The sequence below is a fragment of the Alligator mississippiensis genome, chromosome 9, assembly GCF_030867095.1.
Source record: "Alligator mississippiensis isolate rAllMis1 chromosome 9, rAllMis1, whole genome shotgun sequence".
NCBI classification, from domain to species: domain Eukaryota; kingdom Metazoa; phylum Chordata; order Crocodylia; family Alligatoridae; genus Alligator; species Alligator mississippiensis.
In genome coordinates, this window is record NC_081832.1 from 17,023,439 (window position 1) to 17,046,980 (window position 23,542).

The 23,542-nt window shown below is 47.7% G+C and overlaps 2 protein-coding genes across 5 annotated transcripts in view; one reads left to right on the forward strand and one right to left on the reverse strand.

Moving 5' to 3' along the window:
• MATN4 (matrilin 4) overlaps positions 1 to 23,542 on the reverse strand; it is a 47,963-nt gene that overhangs the window by 3,294 nt on the left and 21,127 nt on the right. For 3 of the 4 annotated variants that reach the window (XM_019484582.2, XM_019484583.2, XM_006275789.4), the window contains 8 exons: positions 11,247 to 11,363; positions 7,210 to 7,779; positions 5,105 to 5,227; positions 4,406 to 4,528; positions 3,633 to 3,755; positions 2,928 to 3,050; positions 1,967 to 2,380; positions 1,350 to 1,502 (listed from right to left, as the gene is read on the reverse strand). In XM_019484582.2, the coding sequence (XP_019340127.1) occupies positions 1,350 to 1,502; positions 1,967 to 2,380; positions 2,928 to 3,050; positions 3,633 to 3,755; positions 4,406 to 4,528; positions 5,105 to 5,227; positions 7,210 to 7,779; positions 11,247 to 11,319 (1,702 nt within the window). In that variant the 5' untranslated portion in view covers positions 11,320 to 11,363. Of the gene's footprint in view, positions 1 to 1,349; positions 1,503 to 1,966; positions 2,381 to 2,927; positions 3,051 to 3,632; positions 3,756 to 4,405; positions 4,529 to 5,104; positions 5,228 to 7,209; positions 7,780 to 11,246; positions 11,364 to 15,571; positions 15,629 to 23,542 lie in introns of all 4 variants that reach the window. The other variant, XM_059733189.1, reaches the window with a different exon arrangement.
• Positions 19,052 to 23,542, forward strand: part of RBPJL (recombination signal binding protein for immunoglobulin kappa J region like) — a 35,541-nt gene continuing 31,050 nt past the window's right edge. The window contains exon 1 of the mRNA XM_019484584.2: positions 19,052 to 19,329. Coding sequence (XP_019340129.1) covers positions 19,308 to 19,329 — 22 coding nt within the window. The 5' untranslated portion in view covers positions 19,052 to 19,307. The remainder of the gene's footprint in view (positions 19,330 to 23,542) is intronic.

Sequence of the window (23,542 nt, forward strand, 5' to 3'; positions counted from 1 at the left end):
GTTTGTGTCAATGCAATGAGGTGGGGTAGATTTATCCATTTGGGTCTAATGCTGTTGTTAATTCTTTTAAAGAGCCCTGCAGAGCTCTATTTTATCTCCTATTTTATCTCCCAGGTCTCTTTCCAGTAAGCTTGATCCCAGTGGTTCTAAATTCTAGGTAATTTTCATAAAGCAGTAGCTCTGCTTACCTAAGAAAGGCCCAACAAGCTTATCTCTGGGAACACAGCCCGTGGGCAAACAGTCTGGGACAAAACACTTCCTTTTTCAGGCTCCTTATATTTGCCAAACAAGCCTCCAGGCAGAGCATCCACAATAGAATGAATGAAAACTGCCCAGGCCATGAGACTCATTACTCTGTTGCTAATTAACCTGCCTTTGAATTTCCGGTTACAAGACTTCACAGCAAAGAGGGATGCCAGATTCTACTGTTAGTTTAATGCAGCCATCTACCCCAAGTATCTGTCATCTTCTCTGCAGCTCGGGTAGGGTCTCTATAAACCAAGCTGTTTCTTTTTAACCTAATTAGATAGAGAGGAGGAGCTGTGTGTTACCTGCACTGGCTAGAGAGGAATTCTGGCAGAAAAGAAGATAGCCTTAATTCTATGTATGACTGGAGATTCTGTGGCAACAGACACATCAGTGCTGCCGAAATAAATCCAGTCCCCCTCTGCTTTTCCATTCTTATCATGCACCCCCACTCTCCTCAATACTGCATCAGTGATGCCAGCTGCTCACATCTGCCCCCTATACATTGACTTGTCACCAGTGGCACCCATTCTGCTCTCTCAAATCCTCCCTCAAGACCCAGGTCTGACATGATGCCAGGGAGAATTCAGCCTAGGCTTGAAGGAAATATGGGGTGCCCAATTCTTAACAATAAGGCTAATGCATGCATGTGTGTATGAACAATACATCCATTGGCTGCCTCTCCTCCACATGCTTTGTATCAGTTGTCACCTTAAGTGTAGAGGAAAAATGGCCCAGTCATTAGGGTACTAGCCTGTGAGTCATGAGGCTGGTGTTCAGCTTCCTGTTCTACCACAGATTTCTCATGTGGCTTTGGGTGAATAACTTAGTCTCTCCCTGCCTCTGCTTTCCAAAATGGAATAACACTGTACTGTAGCCCACAATGACTGTGAACAGAAGTAGGCTACAGAATGTGAATGGTAGGGCAATGGGTACCATAACTGTCTTAGAAAAACTTGAAAGCTGTTTGTGGTTATATCCTCATCTGTATTTATATAGTGCAAGAGAAACCCAACTCCAATTGGTGCTACCGCAGTGGTATTATTGAACAACACCCGTCCTATCATGGGCGAGGTTACTTTGCAGACTCTGCCCCCACCTACCAGGGCAGATGTTAAGTTTGAGGTTGTCAACGATATGGGTCATGGTGCTGAAATCAGCGGAGTATGAAAAGTGCTGCTCCACGGGCTCGGAGGCGATTTCCCTCAGCTCCTCTTCCACAGCTTTTCCAACCCCAACTGCAAACATGACGATTCCTACGCAACACAGCAAAGGACAATTCCTTACTGCCTGAACATGGCCTGTGGGCACGCACCTGGGGAGACCAGCCCAGCAAGCTCAGTAGGATACTGTTGCCCAAAGTTGTCTGGCCAGCCAGTTAAGGTGGGGCCTTGCAAGGAAATCACAACTGTTGGTATGGGCTATTCACTATTGCAACACAGAGCAAGAGGCATCATTCAACCTGCTTCAGTTGTAAGCTGGTCTGTATATAAATGTGATGAGTACCAGCAAGCTATACTCACTCAGGGAAATGGGAGCTTCAGTATGCCAGACACCATGATCTACACCCAGAAACCACCACCTTTGGGCACCCTGAGACATTGTGCAAAATTGGCCTGGAACATCATGTTTCTAAAGTGCATCCCCCTCTGGGACCCATCCCAACAACACCCTATGAGTTGGAAACCCTTTGAGATTTCTCACCCCCTTTACTCCTCACCTGATTCCTTTGCCTTCCTGGCCCACTCAGAGATATCATCCTGGGAACGTCCGTCAGTGAAGACCAGCCCAATTCTGGGTATGTTCTGGGACAGTGGCCTGGCACCTTCTGCCTCAGAAAAGCTGTGCTCAATCATGTGCTTGAGAGCCAAGCCAGTCATGGTGCCCTTCTCCATGTACTCCACCTTCATCACAGCTGCCTTGACATCATTTGCTGTCTTGTGTTTGTTGAGTGGGAACTCGGTGCGCACACGGCTGGAGTATTGGACCAGCCCCACACGCGTGCCATGCGGCGACACATCCAGGAAATCTACAATCTGGTTCACAAACTGCTTCACCAGCTCAAAGTTCTGAGGCCGGACACTCTTAGAGCCATCAATCACCAGCACTAGGTCGATGTGCCCTGCCTTGCACTCTGCAAGCAGACATGAAGGCAAAAGGTCAGAGGGTGCCAGCCTGGCCTGCCCAGGGAGACCCCAGAGGGCAGAAATGCCAGGGGATGGAGTTGAATGAAGGGGAGCTGGGATTCCTGATGCTTCCCCACAGATTCTCTCCTGAGCCATCAGGGCAGGTTGCAGCAGGTGCAGCAAAGCAGAGCAAAATATAATTGGGAAAAATATTGCTAAATATCCCCATCAAATATCCACTCCCATCAAATCCTATTCCCCCCTCACCCCCACAATAACTCCCTTTGTAAATCGTACCCAAATACCCTGTGTTGCTGCCTGCTCTGTCAGAGGAGGATGAGATCCTGACCTGTCCCTTCCATTAGAGCTTGTCATTGTCTTTCCTCTGTTAGTCAGTCTCATCTCTACCACATGCAACAGGGCTCTCTCCTCTCCTCCCAGGGGCCAGTGTTAATACCCTCTGAGCACACTCCTTGAATTTGGGTGCCAGCTGCTATGGAATGAAGTCCCTTTTAGTAAGGAACCTGTCTGCAGGCCCTGTCCCCAGATACTCACTGTTACATGTCTTCCCATCAGTTTGGAGCTGCTGTCCCTCTGGGCAAATGCAGTGGTAAGAGCCTGATGTACTGACACACTTAAACTCACAGCCGTGATCTACTCCATTGCAAAGGTCAGTAGCTAAAACACAAATCAAACAAATCTTCTTACATAAGTTATAACCATGCAGCGAGCTCCCCTCTTAAAAGTAGGAGCTCCGTGGGTCTATGTCAGATATACCCATGCTTGCCAAACAGGGAGCTGAGTAAGCAACCATGCTGTACATGCAATGTATCCCTTCACAGGACCTGAGCAGCATGCATTTATCTCAACAGAAAGCAGTGATGGGTTCAAGTCCAGAAAAATTTCATGTCCAGACTTCGGGGCAGGTTCAAAATCAGTATCTGTATTTTGTAGCTTAAGCAATTCATTCTTTTCAGGGCTGGAAAGAATTCATTATAGCTATTTGTGACACCCCAGCCTTCCAGGTGTGACGCTAGGGCATGTGCTTTCCAATCCCATCTGCACTCCCCAAGCTCCAGGATGCTGGTGCCCTGGAAGACTATCCTGGGTTACTGATGTACAAGGTGAGCACATCTATCAAAAGGACAGCATTCTGGTGACAGATGCTTGGGTTCCAACCACAGCAGGTTACTGTGGCCCGGTTATGCTCTTGGTCATTACAGCCATTCTCTGCAGAAGCGATGCTCATGCAGCGCTTACCCTGACATGATCTGCCATCAGCCTGCAGAGTGAAGCCATCATTGCAGCGGCAATAGTACCCATTCACAAGGCTCACGCACTCGTGCTGGCAGCTGTGGTTCCCAAAGTTGCAGTAATTAATTGCTGGTAAGAGAAGTAGACACATAGGGAAGGACCTGATAAGGGACATCTGCTTTGCATCTCAACCCTTGCAGAGATCTCAAAGGCTAAGTTGACCACTGTCTGTCCTGGAGGCAGGATGCTCTGATTTTACATCATGCTTTCATTACCATGTGTCTTCAGACCCCCTGGAAATATGGGGTTCCCACTCACACAGGTGTCTCTATGCCAAGGCCCTGCTTCAAGAAGCAAATAGGGTCTGTTGATGACACACCTGGGTGATGGAGCTCCTGCCAGTGACTGACCGTGTGCATCTTGATCTTAGTCTAGATAAAGTATTCACAGGCTACCACTGTAAGCTGAAGTTTTTTGGGACTCAGGCTGCTAGAAGTAAGCTGAGATCACCAAAAAAGGACAAACATTGGCAAAGAAGTGTTTCTGTTTCCAAACTATCTCCAACACTTCTCCACCATCTTCTAGCTTGAAGAGGGATATGGGAAACAAAGTCTCAACAGCTGGAGGGAACATGGGTGCTGAGGGTAGAGAGGGGACCTGCAAAGGGGAAATGATGATGAGGAGAGAGGGAAAGTGTGGGGTGATGAAAGATGAGGGAAATGTGATGGAAAATGAGGAGGAAAAGGAGGAAGGAGCAGAGAGAGGGGGCAGTTACTTACCAGTACAGGTTTTTTTATCATCATTGAGGGAGTAACCCAACCGGCAGCGGCAGGTGTAAGACCCACGCGCACTGACACACTGGTGCTCACAGCCATGCTTCCCATCAGCACAGGCATCAATGGCTGCAGAAGAAAAGAAAAGACTTGGTCACCCACCCCTTTACCATCTTGCTTCCTCGTGCTCCCACCACCCAGGGGTCAGGACTCAGGGAAAAGACTGGCTCAGATCCCAGCACGCACAGGATGTGTCTGACATAAGGAGGAAAAGGCAGGTCTTACCAACCCACAGACAAGAGCGGAGAGACTGTTCAGCTCCAGAAAGTCCTAACACTACCTCCCCCACACACTAGCATGGCGCAGAGGGTCCTGATGCCCACTGCTGAGCTGTGCATTTACACACCATTTTCAAAGTGCAGAGCCTAGACATCATGCCAACAACTAATTCCCTCTAGTAATTATCCCCACCACCAAACTAGCAAGTGCAGCTGGAGACAGAGGGACCTAGCAAGAAAGAAAAACAGACTAGGATTGAGGAGACCTCGGTTCCAGTTCTGACTGTGCTGTGGGCCTGCTCAGCAAGTCACTTCACCTCTCAGGGCCTCACTTTCCGTGTCTGTACAATGGGGATGACACTTGTAAACTGTTTTAAAACGTACATACTTGGTGAAAGTGTGTTAGAGAGAAATGAAAAGCTCTTACCGGAACATGTCTTTCCATCAGCGTTGAGCTTGTATCCTGGGTTACATCCACAGTAGAAGGAGCCTGGAACGCTGACACAAATGTGTTGGCAGCCATGATCCAGCTCTGTGCACATATCCACACCTGAAAGACATGGCTGGTCATGCTGGATTCACTGGCTACAGTATGTATGAGGAAACCTAACCTACCCAGGTTCTGACATGACCCCATCTCTGCAGGAGCTGGTCAGCACCCTCTGCCTCAGTTTTCCCATCTGTGCAATGGGGATAGTGAGAATGGTCTTATTTATAGGGCTATTAAATCTACTGATGAAAATCACCGAAAGCTAAGTGTTCATTTTCAGCTTGTGTCAAGTAGGTCAAGGTTTCAGCGCTTCAGCCAAAATAAAATACCCACACAGTTTAATCAAACCAGCTCATGTGTGCACATGGACAAGGCCTCAGGTTTGGCTGAAATGAATACTAAAGCTGGGAGATGCTAGAAATGGGACTACAAACAGAGGTCTGGAACCAGAAGCTCAGAAGCCCTTCTGAGCCTTCAGGCTTCCCATAAAGAAAAGCTGGATGTGTCTTTATGTTCCCTCATAACACAGAACCCTCCAGTCTGGAAGAAGCATGAAGTCTCGAAGGCTGGAGGGAATATGAGTGCTGAGAGAAGAGAGGGGACCTGCAAAGGGGAACTGATGAGAAGGGAATGAACAGGGAGATGAAAGATGAGGGAAGAGGGATGGAAAAATGAGAATCTAAAGAAAGAAGAAGCAGGGAGAAGGGGCGGTGGCAAGCAAGCACTGGGGGCACCCTGGGCTGTCTGGCCAAGTCCCCAAGATCTGATCTCATCTGTCAGCACAGAAGCTGCACATCGGCTCCAGGCATTAAGATTACGAACTCCTCTCTTCTAGCCAAGACCAGCCAGACAAGTGCAAACAAGCTGTCTCATCCCAAGTTTTGATTAGATACAGATGCACAGCTGCACGTGGGAAATGTGCAGTGAGTCACTGTACTGCTCATGCCCCGGGGGCAGAAAGCCTGCTGCCCAGAATCACCTGGGACAAGTAAGACTCCAAACCCCGCGGAGGGGATCTCTGATGACTCCTACTCCCTGTGGAGGGCACCAGCTCTGTGCTTCTGCTGGCTGGCATTTCTGTTATCACCACATTGGGGCCAGTTTTCCCCTGCCCCTGTGAACACGGCTCAGAAATACTTGCTGGAGCAGCATGTACACACCCTCAGTTGCAGGCAAGGAATGTGGTAGCTAACATATTGTTTGTACACTTTCTTTAAGATTACTTTTAATCAACAGGGAAGGGTGACAAAAAAGACTTAATTGAAAGGGAAAATATCAACGCTTCTACTATACAGGTTGTCTCTTCCCAGGGCCTACCACAGCTGGACTCGATCTTCCGCGGGGGCTGGACTCGATCTTCTGAGGTCCCTTACAGTCCTAGTGTCTATGTCTATGAAAATAACCCATACCATGCTTGAGTACCATGCTTGAGCTCTTGGAAGCATCTGCATCACCCCCCTTGGCAAATATTGCTTCCCCACATCAGTTCTTACAGAACAGAAGTTAACTTAGCCACGGATTGGTTTGGCTCACTTGGTGCCCAGTTCAAAGCCCACTAAAACCCATGGGTTCCACTGAAGTCAATTCATTCATTAAATTTTCACTCTAACCCTTGTATCTTTGTACAAACAGGCAAGGTGAAGACAGATACTGTGAGAACTTCCCAAACACAAATGAGCTGATGTTTCCCTGTCTTGACCCTAAATCACCCATGCACCTTGGCTCAGTTTCTACAGCACCTACTGGATCCCAGTTGCCTGGGCCCCCACACTCAGTCCTTTAGTCCTCACCTTACAGCACATTGTGCTATTCCACAAGCGAATTTCTCTAGAGTACAAAAAAACAACTGCCATGAATTGGATTGTGTTTTAGCAAGATGGGGCTAGTTTTGAACTCCAAAGGGGAAAGCCCTCACTCCCTTCCACGATCCAGCACCTCCACAGCTCGTCCTTCATCCACCCAACCCCTCCACACCTTCCTTGTAAATCTTGGCCCCTTCTGGCCTCACAATAGACTGGGGCAGTTCTGTGCCCCTCACTCACCACACAGCTTGTCCTGGAACTGCTTGCCAAACTGCTGGATGAGATCGAAAGACTCCACCAGGAAGACATGCTGCTCCAGTGGGTGGGAAGCCATGGCCCTCAGGGAGTTCATGTCTGCCCGCTGGACACCCACGGCATAGATCTCAATGCCAGCATCCCGTGCCTGGGCTGCCACCTCTGTCACTCGGTCCTGGGGCCGCCCATCTGTCACAATGACGGCCACCCGGGGTATCTTCTTGTGAAGTTCACGTGCCCCCTCCTGGGTGGTGAAGGCCACGTTCATGGCATACTGGATGGCCAGCCCTGTCATGGTACCTTGGGACAGTGGCACAATGCTGTTGATGGCTTTCTCCATGTCAGCCCGCTTGAAGTAAGTCTTGAGGGAGAAGACATTCTGGACCTGGCTGGAGTACTGGATCACCCCCACTCGTGTGGCATTGAGCCCCACATCCAGGTTGTGGATGATGTCAATCATGAACCTCCGCATGGTCTCAAACTCAAAGGGGCGCACGCTCCGGGAGCTGTCAATCACAAACACGATGTCCAGAGGTCCCGTCTTACATTTTAGTGCTGAGGAGAAAAGCAAAGGGTGGGTATAGACTGTCAGGGCACTTATATGCATGCAGCAAGGCTGCTCCAACGTGCTGTAATTACAGCACGTTGGAGCAGACTCAATTAATCAAGTCTGCTGGAGCTTGGTAATTACTGAGCTCCAGCAGACTCCAGCATCATATGTATTAGTGTCCCCGCATTGAAAAACGGGAGTGGGGGACCTTTAACTAAAGCTCATTTGACAAGCTTTAGTTAAAACGCCCCGACTGCCATTTTTCAGCACGGGGACGCTGACACACGAGATACTCTGGGTGATTTAATTAGAGCAGCTCTCAGAGCTGCTCTAATTAAAGTGCCCCCCTTCCCCCACTCCTGGAGCACATGTATAAATGTTTTTTGCCTTTCTGTGGTGGAAGAAGGCGACATGGGGCTGAAAGCAGGGAATGATTTTTTCCTTTTCTATTCTAGCAATTTTAGGGTCAACCCAATTGGGTAGCAACGGACCCAATGGGTGTGACCAGGGAGGGGATGAAAGATCAGACCTGGTAAATACCAAGTAATATGGTCCCCACCATCTCCAGGGTTACAGTTTCCTTGGGGTAGCAAGTCAATGGGAACTGGATCAAATTCAGACAGACTTTCTGGGACTCCTGAGCTCCAGCATAAAGAAGGAACCTCTGTAGGTAGACGCACCAGGCTGGGACTGTTCAATTTAAAGCTTAAAATATTTCTCTGGCCCAGTACTAGCCCCTCAGCTATCCCAGTGCCATGTGGGATCCTGAATGAGCTTAGGCTGTTAACAACACCCATTGCTCAGGAGCAGCGTGGTGAGGACATGAGCTGAGACAAGCCGAGATCCCTCTTCCTGGTTCTTAGTCCCTCCATGTGGCTGCATATCTTCCAAGCACGACTCAATGGGCCAGATCCTTGTTTCGGAGGGAAAATCAAAGCTTTTGATTTTGGCTGAGCTGGCAGGGAATTTTCTGCCCAAAAATGCTCCTCTTTGTGCCCTCAGCCAAGAGGCAGAGCTGTGATTTGGACTGGCAAAAAGGAAGTCATGTGAATGGTAACAGCCAACACAGAGAAACAAGCCTGGATGTCCAGATGGACTGGCACTCAGGAGACACTGGTTGGGCATGGGGAGCTAGGAGACACTGAGAGCTCACATACCCGCTCCTAAAACCCAAGCCCTGCCTAGTTCAGATACTGCAGGAAACTGGGTATGCTCAGGGAATCCAACCAGCAGGTACACATGCCACAGGAAACCCACTCCCCCAATTCAAAGCCCATGTGGAGGTCCTAGAGCCTGCTGCTTTGGCCACTTCAGGGGGAGGCTGTGAGAGGCACAGTAAAAACAAGCTAGCTGTGTGATTTTCACTTTTCCCTGGGCAAATGCCAGCGTGGAACTGCTTGCCTGATCAAGCCCTGGTAACGCTCCTCAGCAAATAAGATTTAATAACATGCCTAACAAATCTCACTGGCAGTGCTGGAGCTGGCCCAGGGCTGAGCCCAGTGGCAGAGAGACTTGGTAGTCCTAGGGATGGGGATTCTGACAGAAAGGAAGTGCTCTCTTGGCCCGGAGAGCTGAATTCCTCTCCAGCACCCCTCGTCCCCACTGGGATTCAGCTGCAGTTCGCCTTTGGCTCAGCTTTCTGCTGGACCCACTCTTAGGGCTGTCCATTCAGAAGAGGCCATCCATCATTCAGGCTTTGCTGGGGCACAGCATGGCCCAGCCACACCTCCCATTCCCCTCCCACCTTTCTGTGCTTCAGACCTGAGGGGACAGAGGCATTACAGGCAGGTTACCCTGAATCTACCCCAGCCATGGAGGTCCCAACATCAGGGAACAGGCAGCTGCCTAGGGTGGCCTGACAGCCTGTAGGTACCACCAGAGTGGCACACAGGAGCTCCAGAGGGCCTCAGAACTGAGCCCCCCTGCTCCAAACTCACACTAAGCATTCAAGCAGGGGCCCTTAGTCCATGTCATCTTTAAGTGAAAGTTAACCCTCTGTTCACTCTCCCAGCAGTGGCTACAACTAGCAATTATTAACCCCGCTCCAGTCCAAGGGCTATTACTTGGTTGCAGAAATGTCTATGTTTCTCTCTCTCTCTCTTTTTCTCTCTCCATAAACTCCTTCCATCTCTATATCTATTTGTCTCCATAATATATATGGATGAGCCAAAAACATTTAGGTTTTGCAGGGCAAGGGAAGGGAATGCGTCAGAACAGTCACCCCTGGCTTCCTGCTCTTAGGGAGGGGCACACCCCTCTCTGCACCGGCCTGTGGAGTCAAAGGATAAGAGTAAGCTGTTACTAAGCTTGCCAATCAATCCTCTAGCAATGAATTAGGCCCCTTGCAGGTGCAACCTTTAACTGGTTGCCCTCATGACATGTATGTGACAGGGTCACTCCTTAGAAGCATCAGCCTACATGTACTAAAAAAGTTCCATAATCATGTCATGGTGTTGCTGGCAGTGTAGACAATAGATGGAAGTGTGCAAGTCTTACTGTCAGCCCAGCAGAACTAGGTTTTAGGTCAGGCTTTTCAGGCTTCTGCCCAACCACAGTCTGTTTCCCCTAGAGCAAGGGTTCCCAAACTATGGTATGTATACCCCTGGGGGTGCTCAAGATACCTCAGGTTGGGGAGAAGAGGGGAGGTACACAGGAGAACTTGTATAATGGCAGATTTAATTTTCAATATAATAATAATTGGCATGTAAGGTGTTAAATATAAACTGGTAGGGATATGCAGGTAGCTGGTAAATCTGGAAATGGGTATGCAACAAGAAAAAGTTTGGAAACCTCTGCCCTGGAGTATAAAATGGGAGATCAAGGAGGTCCAGTAAGGGGTTTGCATTGAGCGAGTCATGCCAAAACACGGCCCTCAAAACACCCTCTGTACAGGCAGGCTCACAGGGGCAGAGGGCTGCATGTAGAAAGCTGTGAATGTGTTCCAGAGCATTTGAAGAATTTTGTCCCGTCTTAAACCCAGTCACAGAGTGCCCACGTCTGCTGCCCAGAACCAGCACCAAAATCTCTGCTGTTCCTAAGTGCCAAAGGTCTTTGGGAAGGGCCCATCTGGGCTCATGATTTGGAGTCTTTTGCTGGTTTTGGTATTGCAGTAGATTTTCCCACTGGCTCCAGATGGAGATCATAAATGCATGTCACATGCTGCAGTGGGAATGAGTAGGTGTTCAGCACTCATCTCCTTGTTCCTAGAAATTGCTTTCTTTCCTTAACTGCTGCTATTAAAGGATAGTGAGGAGGCTAGGGGAATTGGGATTGTGCTCAGCCCATTCACACAAGAGGTGACATTCTGCATATACTGATAGCTTGGAAGCATGAGCAAGTGATATATGGGGGAACCCTGAGTCTTAACTCACTCCAAGAGGTTTCTGTTACTCAGACCTACACGCCTGCAGCTGGTCCAGCTGGCACACTGTCTCCTCCGTTAGAATTTACACAGTTTTAGCCTGCTACTCACCTGCAGGCTTTGGTCGGGCTTCCAACATTGTTAGGGCAAACAGGAGGAGAGGAGCAACAAGTAGCAGCTTCATTGTTCAGCTCCAAGATCACGCAGGCTCTGGTTCTGGAGTGTTCACTGCAGGGAAAGAAAGGCAGAGGAATCACAATGGGCTCTGGGTTCATTCCTTAAGCAAATATACTCACATGTGCCTGTAGCCAAAAAGTCAGCAGAGCTCTATCCCAGCCCAGGGCCAAAGGATCTGGGCTACTGGCCCAGAAAAACCTAAAATGGATGTGCTAGCTTGTAGCAGAAAGCCCCCTTTTCCTCTTGCCTGCATTTGCTCTCCCCTCTTTGAATATGTTTTTCTTCTTCTACCTTTTCTTCCTTCCTCTTTCTTTCACTTTAAGATAAAGAATTGTGTTTTAAAATTTGTATGCGTGCATTTTGTATCTCCCCTTGTATTTTGGTATTTTCATCTATTTGTGTGCCATGGCATTTGTAGCTTATATTTTATACTCCTCACCTTTCAACTTTCAACTAAATGTGTTTTGTTTCATAAGTAAGTTATACATTGTAACAATGTTAACAAGGGCAGGAATCAAAGTGCCCTTCTCTGTATCAGGCTGGCCCCTGAAAGAGCGAGTGAATCAGTGATTGAATGTGTAACACGGTAGCAGCACACAGTAATTAACACCTAAGGAAACTGCAGATCAACCAACGAAAGAACTCCAATAGAAGACAATGTAACAACCACGAAATCTCCAAAGGTCACTGATCAAGGGCCAGAAGCCCTGGCCTGAGTTAATGCCAGGGACCAACTTTTGGGCTGAATATCTCCAGATCGACCGCTCCCAGAGCCCTATTCAAAATTCATCAACGGACTCCCAAACCTGCACGTACATGCGGACGACCCCTGGGGCTGACAGATGCCATCCAGTAGCCACCAAGGGGGGAAGTCCCACAAGGGTCAATGACCCCTGGATTGGGCAAACCTGAAAACTGGGGAGTTACCAAAGTCTGCCAAGGACAGATAAAAAGCAGTGAAAAGTGACCCTCAGTGGCGCCCTCTTGATCTCCAACTTGACCAGCACCCGACCTGTCCAGCCAGAAGGACCAGCCGGCGACCCACTTCTGGAGGATAACACCACGCTGAAAGAAGCCTCAACAACAGACTCCAGCGCCTGTGGGATAGGTATACCTGACTCTTGTAGCTTGCTACTGTGTGTGTGTGTGTGTGTGTGTGTGTGTGTGCGCGCGTGTGTGTGCGCGTACGCGCGCGAAAGGACCAGCCCCAAGGTTTATGATTTAACTCATTACAGTGTTTCAATCTGCCTAATAAACCAGAATTTTAAGGATCCCGAGTTGGACATTTGTAGCCAACAAGCTCTTTAAAGAGATTTGTCCCTGGTGATTATGGAAGTAGATGTGACCAAGGTCATCTATGATCATCTTGCTAGACCAAGGATAAAAAAAAAAATCAAGAGCTAGACAAGTGAAAGGCACTTAAGACTGAAATTTCTAAGCCAGAAGACTTTAGATACACAATTCCAGTGCCCTTGGATTGAAAAGGGTACCCAAATCTCTTAAGCAGCTTTGGAAACCTCAGATGAGAGCTGCAGTGGCTATGGACTGGGAAGTCCATTGCAGCTCAATTAATTATACTCAGCGAAGATACACCAAACACAAACAACTCAGCTGGGTTTTCAGACACCGACCTGGGCTGGCAGCTGGACAAGCCTGTTTTCACTTGTAAACTAGGCAGAGGGGATGTGCAGCCAAGTGCTTTATAGCTGGCTGCAATTCTGTCCTCTCCAGCCAATGGAAGAGCAGGACATCTCTGAGTGAAGGGGGTATGATGGCTTTATGCTCACTCTTTTCTCACAGATAAACATCAGGCCAGGCTGAGGGTCATGGGTAGTGCACAGGGCAGAGCAGTCCACATAAATCAACCACCAACCCAGGCACAAACTGGAATTGGGTCAATTTTTACTAAATTGCAGAGTCCATTTTCCAGGAAGTCTCCTAAATTGATTCCAAGGCCTTTTTCCACATGCCTATACCTGCCCAAGCAAAATCCCACACAAACTTTCAGAACATTATATCTGTGTGGGAAGATTTTTTTAAAGTAGTTTTGAAAGGTATATACAGGCAAACCCTACTTAGCTCTCTTAATTGGTTCCTGAAAAACTGAACATTAAGTGAAACGAGCATTAAGCGACACCAAAAGTATTTGATGACCCAAGATGGCGACCACAAGCATTATAACGAAATTCACTGAGCGCTAAGTGAAATCAGGCATCAGTTTCAAATGAGCGTTATAGTGAAACAGTGCTAAGTGAAACAGCATTAAGTGGGAGTTGCCTGTATTTGAGAAAATATAGCTTTTTTTGCTATGGCAGCCTCCAAGTCAATCCAGGTTAAAATGCCCCTGTGAGAGTTTCCTGATGTGCCTGGGATCCCTCATTAATCCAGCAAATTATTTCAGAAATATTTTCATGCAGCTGAGCCCTTGGGTGCATGAAATGTGAGGATTGATCATGATGCATTCAGCTGCTACTGCATTCCCAATAATTAAGTACATTAGGGCATGAGCACAGCTTTTCTCCATTTGGAGCAGTTGCTACTCTTGGAGTCACTTAATATTGTTAATTGCTTCCATAATTATATGCTGTGATCATGCATTGGAGCTGACAAGGACTTTGTGCTTGGTGCTGTACAAATACTCTTCCCATACTAAAATACAACGGCCACCAGCCTGTCCATGGTGGCATGCAATTTCCCATAGAATCCAGCTCTTTGTAGGGACAATTTTACCTTTACTTCTTCACAGAAAGAAGTTACCTCACTGAACCTTCATCCTTCTCTTCAGCATTTTACAGTTTTTTCTTCATTGGTTGCTTTTCTAGGGCATATTCTGTGCTCTCCTATTTATTTTATTGGTCTAATGTGGATACCCAAGTATTTGGGCTCCTAGAATGAAAGAGACTTGATCCAGTTTTCCAAAACCTCAAGATGTTACTTATTTTTTAGTCGGTTACATTTTTTTTAAACTTGGAATTTGGAGCATTTTTCCAGCTCCTTGGGGACACACTTATTTATTTGCTTTTCATTAATGCATTATTGATCAGGCTCCAAGCACCATGCAGCATCTGGATACGAGTAGAATAACTTAAAAACAATGCCAATGGCCAAATAATACAATCTTATATTAGATGAAAGCTAAATTGGGAGCAAATTATCCAGATACCTTCAGAATAACTAGATCCCCCTTTTTGCAGATTTTCAAAATAAAACTAAAACCTAGCGCTAACCCTGCATCTCAATGCACAATGGGCGCCTTTGTGTTGTAGCCTTAGTGGCTGTTATATTCCAGCCAAGAGAAGGGGAGGAGAGCCCACTCTCAAGCCAACATGGGAAGGCAGCTCATATTCCTACAGGGCCATGGGAGTGCTATACATGGCCATTAAAATGCAAATTGCAGTGCAACTCAAAGCAAAAAATGCAGCCAGCAGCTACCACTCACAGAAAGCCTTGGTTGGCTGGGAGGGAAGAGGTGCCACTGTCAGAGCAGTAGCAGGGGGCCTGGTCTGGCACAGTTTGCCTACTATCTGATTGAAAGTTGTGGAAAGGAAATATTAGTGATAAAAGTGGAGGTTTGAGGCCACCATCTGTTTTGAGTACAAACAAACAGACTGTAAATCATATCAGCTATGAAGCTGATCCAGGAGAGTGTCTCCGTCCTTTGCTCAGAGTCAAGATAAAGCCCCTGTTAACAGACTGCATTAGGAAGAGTAAGGTCGTTCAGGGTACCTTCTAACAGCTGGTTAGAGCTGTCATTCCTTGTCAGTGTAGACAAGAAATGTCAGCGGGAGTCCCAGATTTCTAAGCTACTACAAGGTATTAAACAAGGCAATTAGTGACAGCTCCAAACACAGTGACCATGCCAGTCCAGGAGGTGGGTAATGAAGCCCCTCTCTGGGAAGTGATCTCTGTGCCTTTTGATCAAAGGAAAATGTCATGCTAGAGAAGAACAAATGACACATTTCAACCAGGTGGGCATGATCTAGTTGGGGATGGTCCTGCTTTGAGCAGGGGGTTGGACTAGATGACCTCCTGAGGTCCCTTCCAACCCTCATTTCCTATGATTCTATGATTTGAGTGCCTAAATCTCTGCAGGCATGGACTGCACAAGCAGTTGCAACAACAGGTCATGACAAAAAATAGTTTTCTGAGAACCTGTGTCCCTCCCCATCCCAAAGTGCTTAAAAGATAATAAAAGGGAATGATGAACAAACAAACCAAATTGAAAGTCATATGATGCAGAGCTGAACTGAGAGAGTTACCTTTCCTGTTAGAAATCCCTTGCTTCAATATGAGCCCTCTATCTTCAGAAGAGAAACCTACAAGTCAGGGGAAGACAATTCCTTGTATTCAGGTTATTCCACAGTTAGATATTATACGGACATCTCCTTACTGCTTTACACCTCCCTCCAAAACATCTGCTTTGGTCCACTGCCTGAGGAAGGCTATTGGAATAAAGGATCCATAGGTTTGATTCTGAATGGCTGCTTCTATATGCCTAAACTTTGGAAATCAGAGACTTTCCAAGCTGTTGAGGGGTAAGTTCTATGCGTGGTCACGTGCCATGGTTACTAAGTCATCCCCATGAGAGACAGGCAGGACTACTGAATGGAGATATTGAAAAAGTATTTTAAAAATAGTATTGGACATGCATTTTAAGTACAGTCATCAGTAAATATTGATTTAATGCTCTAAGGTCTTAGTCATGATCAATCACTGGAGTTTTGCTCGAGCTGTCAAGTGCAAATGTACAAGCCCTCAATCTAATGCCTTTGTTGGTAACAGGCCCACTTAGATGGTTTCAAAGCTGCATCATAAAATTGTCACCAGTTCTGGCGTGCACACTTCAAAAAGGAGGCTGGAATACTGTAAGGGGCTGTAACCTGGAAAAAGAGCTACAAGAAGGGTTTGAGATTGGGAGCATGGCTTTTAGAGAGAAGCTTGGGAACCTCACTTTAATTAATTTAACCAAAGGAAGGTTAAAGGGTGCCTTGTTCATGGTCTGCAAGTACCTAAATGGGGAACAAATTTCTGACAGTAGATCACTCATTAATCTAATAGAAAAGGCATAGAGGGATTCAATGGTTGGAAGCTGCAGCAACGCAAATTCAGATGAGAAATAGGGCACAACTGTTTTACTAGTGAGAATAATTAATCCCTGGCACGAGTAACCAAAAGACAGTGGAAATGGAGGGGAAATACTGGGCAGGACTCAAAAATTAGAAAATAATCAAGAAACCTTGGAGATAAGCATGTTGTCTTTCAAACCAGACTGGATGTTTAGGAGTTATGCGCCTGAGGCAGAAATGTCAGGGTGAGGTGCTGTGCCCTGTGCTATACAGACCAGATGATCTACACTTTAGGGAGGTGCGAAATTTTGCCTGGTGTTTCATTTTAAAGCTGTTCCAATCCATTTCGAGCTCAAAACAGTGAAATCAAAAAGAAACAAAAGCCTTCGAAACAGCTTTGAAACGAAACAAGGGCACTCGAAACATTTCGAAACTTTTAAAACATTTCGAGTTTCAAAGCTAGGCTTACTGGCTTCAGCACCAGTCCCAGCTGGCAACTGCAGCCTCCTGTCATACATCAGGCAGATTGGGGCCCACCCGCACCCCCAGGAGGGCTGCAGGGCTGTGCCAGACTCCTCTGGGGGTGCGACCCCCAATCTGCCTGCCAGATCACAGGAGGCTGGTGCTGCTGACTGGGGCCAGCACCGGGAAGATCGGTCCAGACGCTAGCCCCAGGCAGCAGCACTAGCCTCCTGTCAACCAGCAGGCAGACGGGGCCTGGCTGCTTCTCCAGAAAGGCTGCAGGGGCTTTGCCGGACTGCTCCTGGGGGTGCAGGCCCCCAATCTGCCTCCCGGATCACAGGAGGCTGGTGCTGCTGCCTGAGGCCAGCAGCAGGGGGGTTTGGGGCATATCAGCTCACATGGGGACCCACCGCACCAATCTCAGAGCAGGGGAGGGTCCCCGCACAAGCTGATCTGCCCTGGGCCCCACACCCTCCTCGAGACAGCTCCGGTATGGGGTTGGGGCAAATCAGCTCATGCAGGGACCCTCCCCCTCCTTGGGAAAGGGGCAGCGGCGGGTCCCCACAGGAGCCCCATACCAGAGCTGGCCTGAGGAGGGTGCAGGGCCCAGTGCAAATCAGCTCATTTGGGGACCCGCCCCCCACCCTGATCCCAGGGCAGGCAGATGGGAGCCCGCACCCCCGGGAGCAGTCCGGGACAGCCCCCACAGACCATCCAGAGTGCGGGCAGCCCTGATCTGCCTGCCAGATGACAGGAGGCGGGTGCTGCAGCTGGGCACAGCCCATGCTGGGAAGATCGGTGCTGCTGCTGGCCCCAGCCAGCAGCACCCACCTCCTGTCATCCAGCAGGCAGATCGGGGCTGCCCGTACTCCAGGAGGGCTGTGGGGGCTGTGCTGGACTACTCCCGGGGGTGCGGGCCCTCAATGTGCCTGCCAGGTGACAGGAGGCTGGTGCTGCTGCCTGGGGCCAGCAGCAGCAGCAGTCTTCCTGGCACTGGGATGGCGAAAGTCGAAACAGCATCAAAACAGCAAAACAGTTTCAATTAAATGAAACAGAACAATGCTTTCAAAACTAAACGAAACAAAACACTGTTCTACTGAAATGTCGAAACGGAAGTTGAAGTGGAACGATGCTGTCTCGCACAGCCCTACTACACATCTTTCTGAAACATTATCAGGCTGCAGCTTGGAATGTGTCTGCCTCAAATATTTAGTATAGAGTCATTAAATCTTACAAACCCAGGCACCTAGTCACTGACACAGGCTGACACAGCTTCAGGGCATTGGCTCCAACCCAGTTAATCCTTTGCATACCAAACAGTTAAATAATAACTGACACTTCTTCCAAATCATTCCGGTTTCACCATCTTTTTCAATGGATTTCTTTCCAGGGATTTTTTTTTTTGGAGGGGTGAAAGAAGTTGCTAACCACAAAATATTTCTGGGGGCAGATGTGCCATGCATAACATTTCTGCAGGATTCTGGTGTCCAAGTCTCATTTCAGTGGCAGCCTGGCACAGAGCCTGGGTCTGTCAGTATCCAGATAACTTCAAAGCCAGCACAAGGAGAAGAATGAACTCGAAGGAAGAAAAATTAATCATGAGAAAAACAGTTCGGGATTTTATTTATTTATTTAGGTACATGGCTTCTTCATTTTGTGTTAATTCCTAAAGGTTCTCTGGGCTGCATGGGGTTAACTTCTGTGTAGGGATCTGTACTGTGCATGCCCCATCTCATGTTAAGCCAGTCATGGTATCAGGCATTGCAGAGAAATGCACAAGGGGCTGTAATCTTTATTATCATGACTGAGTAAATGCCCCAGCTCACAGACAGTGCATCCATGCCACCCCTTGTTTCAAATTAATGCACAGTCTTGCTCCATGGCAGCAGCCATAGCGACTCATTATCTTGTCATGCCTCCCCTCTGTCTGACAGGATGGACTCAATATTGGGTTCCCCCTGCTTGACTGGCTCTCTAGTCTGCACTGTCCATTTCTGTCACCAGTACTGCTTTCCTGGTGGGAGCTGGAGATGTGTGAGAAGCAAACAGCTGGGAAACAGGTGCTGAAAGAAAAAGCAAACACTGATCAGGGCTGAAAAATTAGGAAATAATCAAGAGACCTTGGAGATAAACACTGGGCTATAAAGTGAGAGAGATATGAGCAGGGCATGACTGCTCACGGTACAGGCAGGGTTGTTCCAGCCCCCAGGGTCAATAGGAACCTAGTGCCAGTCTAGGCCACCTGAGGAGAAAAGAACTCCAAAATGAGAGGAACATCACTTTAGAGTTTCTCTGATTTTCAGTGGCATGGGGAACTAATCAGCTGCTTTATGCTGCTCAGAAGGATGCCTTAGTCTTCAGAGAGTAACAAAGGGGAAGTCGGAGAGCAAGAGACAGAAGGATAAATGGTGGCTCCAGACTCGCTTCCCAGAGTGATCGCAGGCTAGCAGACCTCAGGTGCTACGCGATGAATCCCCAAGGGCAATCAGGTAAGCCTGTCTCGTGTCCCACATGTACTGCTGCCTCCTCCCTCCCTGGCACATCCCAGCCAAGTTGCCAGCTGTGATTTCTTGTGTTGCTCTCTGCTTTCATTGTCTGTCTGTCTGAATTGTGTGCCAAGGTCTCCTTCTCAGGAAAAACAGCAGCTTCAGATTTCAGCTTGGCCTCCTTGGCAGTTCCCTCCCCAGCTGCAGGTTAAGAGAAATGTTTTGCATATTCCACTTCTGACTGATAAATCCAGGTTGGGGATCTGACTGCATTGTTTGCTAAGCAACCCCAAATCAGGGTGCCTGACCCAGACGTTTGGCGACAATTTACTGGCAGCAGGGTGGAGATGCAGATCTGCTCTGTGTTCCCATTGCAATCCTAGGGTATGATGGCTTGTATCCTGGACTGGACAGGAGAGAGAGAGAGGATGGAAGATGGGGGTGGAAACACTTTCACTGACTGTGAAAACTCTCAGACCTTGTGCGTTAAGAAGAGAAACAGACTCTGGTTTGGACACCTGAGCCCCAGCCATTTTTCTTGGATGTGCTGTGATGTTCCTGTGACTCACATGGCCTGTCTGCATTTCTGGATGTTGTGTTTTATTCTACAACCTAGGGGCAGCCAAGTCTTATGTTTGTTCTTTGCGCTGAGCCCGCAATGGCCAGGAAGCTGGACTGAGCTCAAGGGGACCATGGGGACAGTGGGCTGTAGGCAGAGGGGTGCAAGTCATTCACATGATATATGTCAGAGGGAAAGAATGACTTACTGGGAACTTTATGGAAGATGATGAAAAGCAATGGACACACATTGCTTTGTCAGAATTTGCCAGTTTGGGGAAAATGAAAACCTACTCAGTGAAAAGTTCAAGTATAATGAAGGTGCCAGGAAAGCCAGGCAGGGTGCTATTGAAATCCCATTGCCAGGCAGATATTGCAGGGAAGGCCAGGTAATATCCAATGTGTATGGTGCTGAAGCAGCCACCAGGGAGACAGGACTCCATTTCCTTTCAGGCAGAGTTTTCAATCTTGTTGGGGCTTTTTTTTTTTTTTTTTTGTTCCTAATCCGAATAAAACCAAATTTCAAGCCAGCTAAATCCTCAGGAAAATGGAATGGCCTTCCTCATCTCATTCTTACAATGCCACACTTACATGCAGCATTTTATCAGCTGGTCTCAAAACACTGACAGACCAGAAACAGCACCTCTCTTTCAGGCAGGGAAGCTGAGGTACTGAAAGGTGAAGTGCCTTGCCCAAGGTCATGCAGGACGTTAGTTGCAGAGGAAAGAACACAGGTCACCTAACCTAGAGAGCTGCCTCTGGCTGGGCTGTCCTTAGGCAGGGCAGGCTGCAGAGCAAGGGGAAAAAAAGCCATGCCAGGTCCATCCTCCCCCCCCTCCCCCCCAACTACCTAATGACTTGGCAGCACAAGGGCATAGTGAGCCCAGTAGCTGGAGAAATGGTGGCTTTTGAGGGCCAGAATAACCCACAAGTATCTTCAGCTTGGTGGCATTCTGTACAGCCTTGCAGGGGTGTTCACTGCACAAAGGAAAGGTAAAACAAAGCCGAGACATGGCACTCCACAGGGGTGATGCCAGCCCTCCACTCACTAGACACTGACACCTGGCCTCTCAGGAAGCTGCCCCTCCTGCTTAGCAAACAGCTACTCTTACAGAGTTCCCTAAACATCCCTCCTCTCTCACACACACGCACCCAATTCCCCAAGCCTGGATCTTTCCCGAACACCCCGGCTTTATCTTTTCCCTTGCACGTTTGCATAAGCATGACTCAGGGTCAGCCCCTTTCTGGCTTGAAATCAGGGAGAATGTCTGTCCCCTGGAACCCTGTTACCCAAATATTTCCTGTTCATCCAGCTGAAGACCCCTACCAATCAGTTTGTGCCTTGTGCTAAAATAAACAAGAGAGCTCCTCCCCAAGGCAGACAGCAAATAAGCAATTTAAGTAACTAGCTGGGACAGCGTTGGGGTTGAGTAGGTGAAATCACCAAGCAGGTCAAGGGCCCCATCATCCCACACCTTTGCTAATGCCAACTCCACAGGAAGGTTCTGAGATTATGCATGGGGCAGAGACCATTTGCCTGTTCTAGATCTGGGCAGGATCAGCACAGTGGGGTCCTGGGCTGTGAACAGAGTTCCTGAAAGGTACCTCCATACAAATAAGAATATTTGGTCCATTCTGGTTCAATGGATGGCTGGCACCCTGCCTACAATCCCAGTCCTCTTCATTTTTGAGGAAGCAAATCCCAGCTCTTCCTAATGTATAAGGAATCATTTTTATGTTTCAAGACAAGCACAGAAGAGCAGCTGGCCTAGTGTGCCCTGTTTGAGTATTCCAGACCAATCTTCCCAGCACTGCTGGGTAACACACTGCAAATCACACAGCAATTAATACTATTAATGCAGTTTTAATTATCCAACTTGTCCACTCCAGGTGTCTCACAGCACTAACTGAAACTTCTGAATTGTCTATCCAGGAAGGGTCTCTCTGTAAGACATGCAACAGATCTCTCACAGAATGGTCTGTCCTTTTGTTGCTCCAAAATCCTGGCCCAGAAATGATACGCGTGTGGGAAAAGAGGAGGGAGGTATCTCCAGGACATCACACCATTCTCAGATTACAGCTGTATGGCAGCCTTTCTGGGCCAAATCCCATCTGGAAAGATGCTGTTTTGTTTAGAAGGGATGGAGACAATTTCTTTACACAGTGGCTTAGAACATAATGCCAGGGGCCATAACAAAGCAGCCGGGCGCCCAGGGCAGTGTGACGCAAGTGGTGACTTTCGGCTGCTGCCCTGATGCTGGCATGATTGTACAGCTGCAGTGGTAGCTGAAATTTCAGTCCCCGCTCAACCTCCCTCCCCGCAGTTGGTGCCCAGGACAGCTGCCCCAGCCAACACCCTCCCAGTTACGCTACTGCACAATGCAACAGCATGCATCCTAAGGACTATCACAAGAATATAACCTGGATGCACATTCCCTTGATCAGTGTTAAATAGACTCCTCTCTTGCTTCTCACTGTTATATTTTTCAAAGCCTGGTTCCCCAGCTAGTCACTTCCTTTAGGACTCCCTAATGACAACAGCTTCCTGTATTGTTTGGTTTCCTTGTATAGCAAAGACAGTAAGAATGGAAGCTCCTTGTCCACTATTCTTTGCAGGATGAATGGCAAGGTTATATCCTACTAATCCATCTTCTGACTGGACTCAGGGAAGCACTGTCTGTTTAAGGATTTACGTTAGTGGTAACATCTGAATTACTTCTGCAAGGAACATTTTGGGGTGAGATGCTGGGTAGCATTTTACCCCTCTTTCAAGGAATTTATGCCTTTGAAAGTTCTCTCTGACATCTTGAATACTTCCTTTTTCTGCACTTCATTACATCTCTGATCTATCCTTAAAGTACTTCTGAGTACAGAGTACCTTGGCCAGTATGAAAAGCCTCTTTTGCAACCCAATTATTGTTTGAAAACTGATAATTCCCTGGCTCTGAATCAGGAACATAGTAGCCGCAGATAAACTCCATAAAGACCTGAAATTGAGACATTACTTTTCAAAAGGTACATCAAAGGTCTAACAAAAAAAGAATGTACCAGGTGAATTAAGGAACCTATCCTTAATTAATTGAGTCCCTTGTGTCAAGGTATTGCTAGGATGTCAAAACAGTCAGAGAACCTACTGAGTCTATCTGATTCCTTTTTCTACTCTGTTGAGGTTCTTATGATATGCCAATCTCCACAGAATACAAGTGCTAGGCCTGAGGTTATACGTGCACAGTTCCAACAACGTTAATGGAAATTGTGCACTTTTGCCAGGTCTCAGTTTGACCCTGAAGGTGCAACAATGCATCAGCATAAAGGACAGAGTTAAGGATATGTGCCCATGGGATCCGTATGTTCAGGAACAGTCCGACAAATTCCAGAAGAAAAAGGCTGAGTTAAGAGTTTGTGGATTTCATGGAGGATTAAACATGGCATGGTCAAGTCATGGAAGTTTATAGCAAAAACTGCCGCCAAGTGTTACAGGCATAGACAGAGAGACTGCACTTGCAGCATTGCTAAACATCGCAGGTAAATCCTGATATTCCACTGATTTCAGCTGAATATAAAAATGAGCAGCAACCAAAAGCTGGCAGTTCCTTGCCTGCCTCTACACACTTCATTTATACCTTCTCTGAGGGCTGTGTCTGCTCCTTCCCATGGC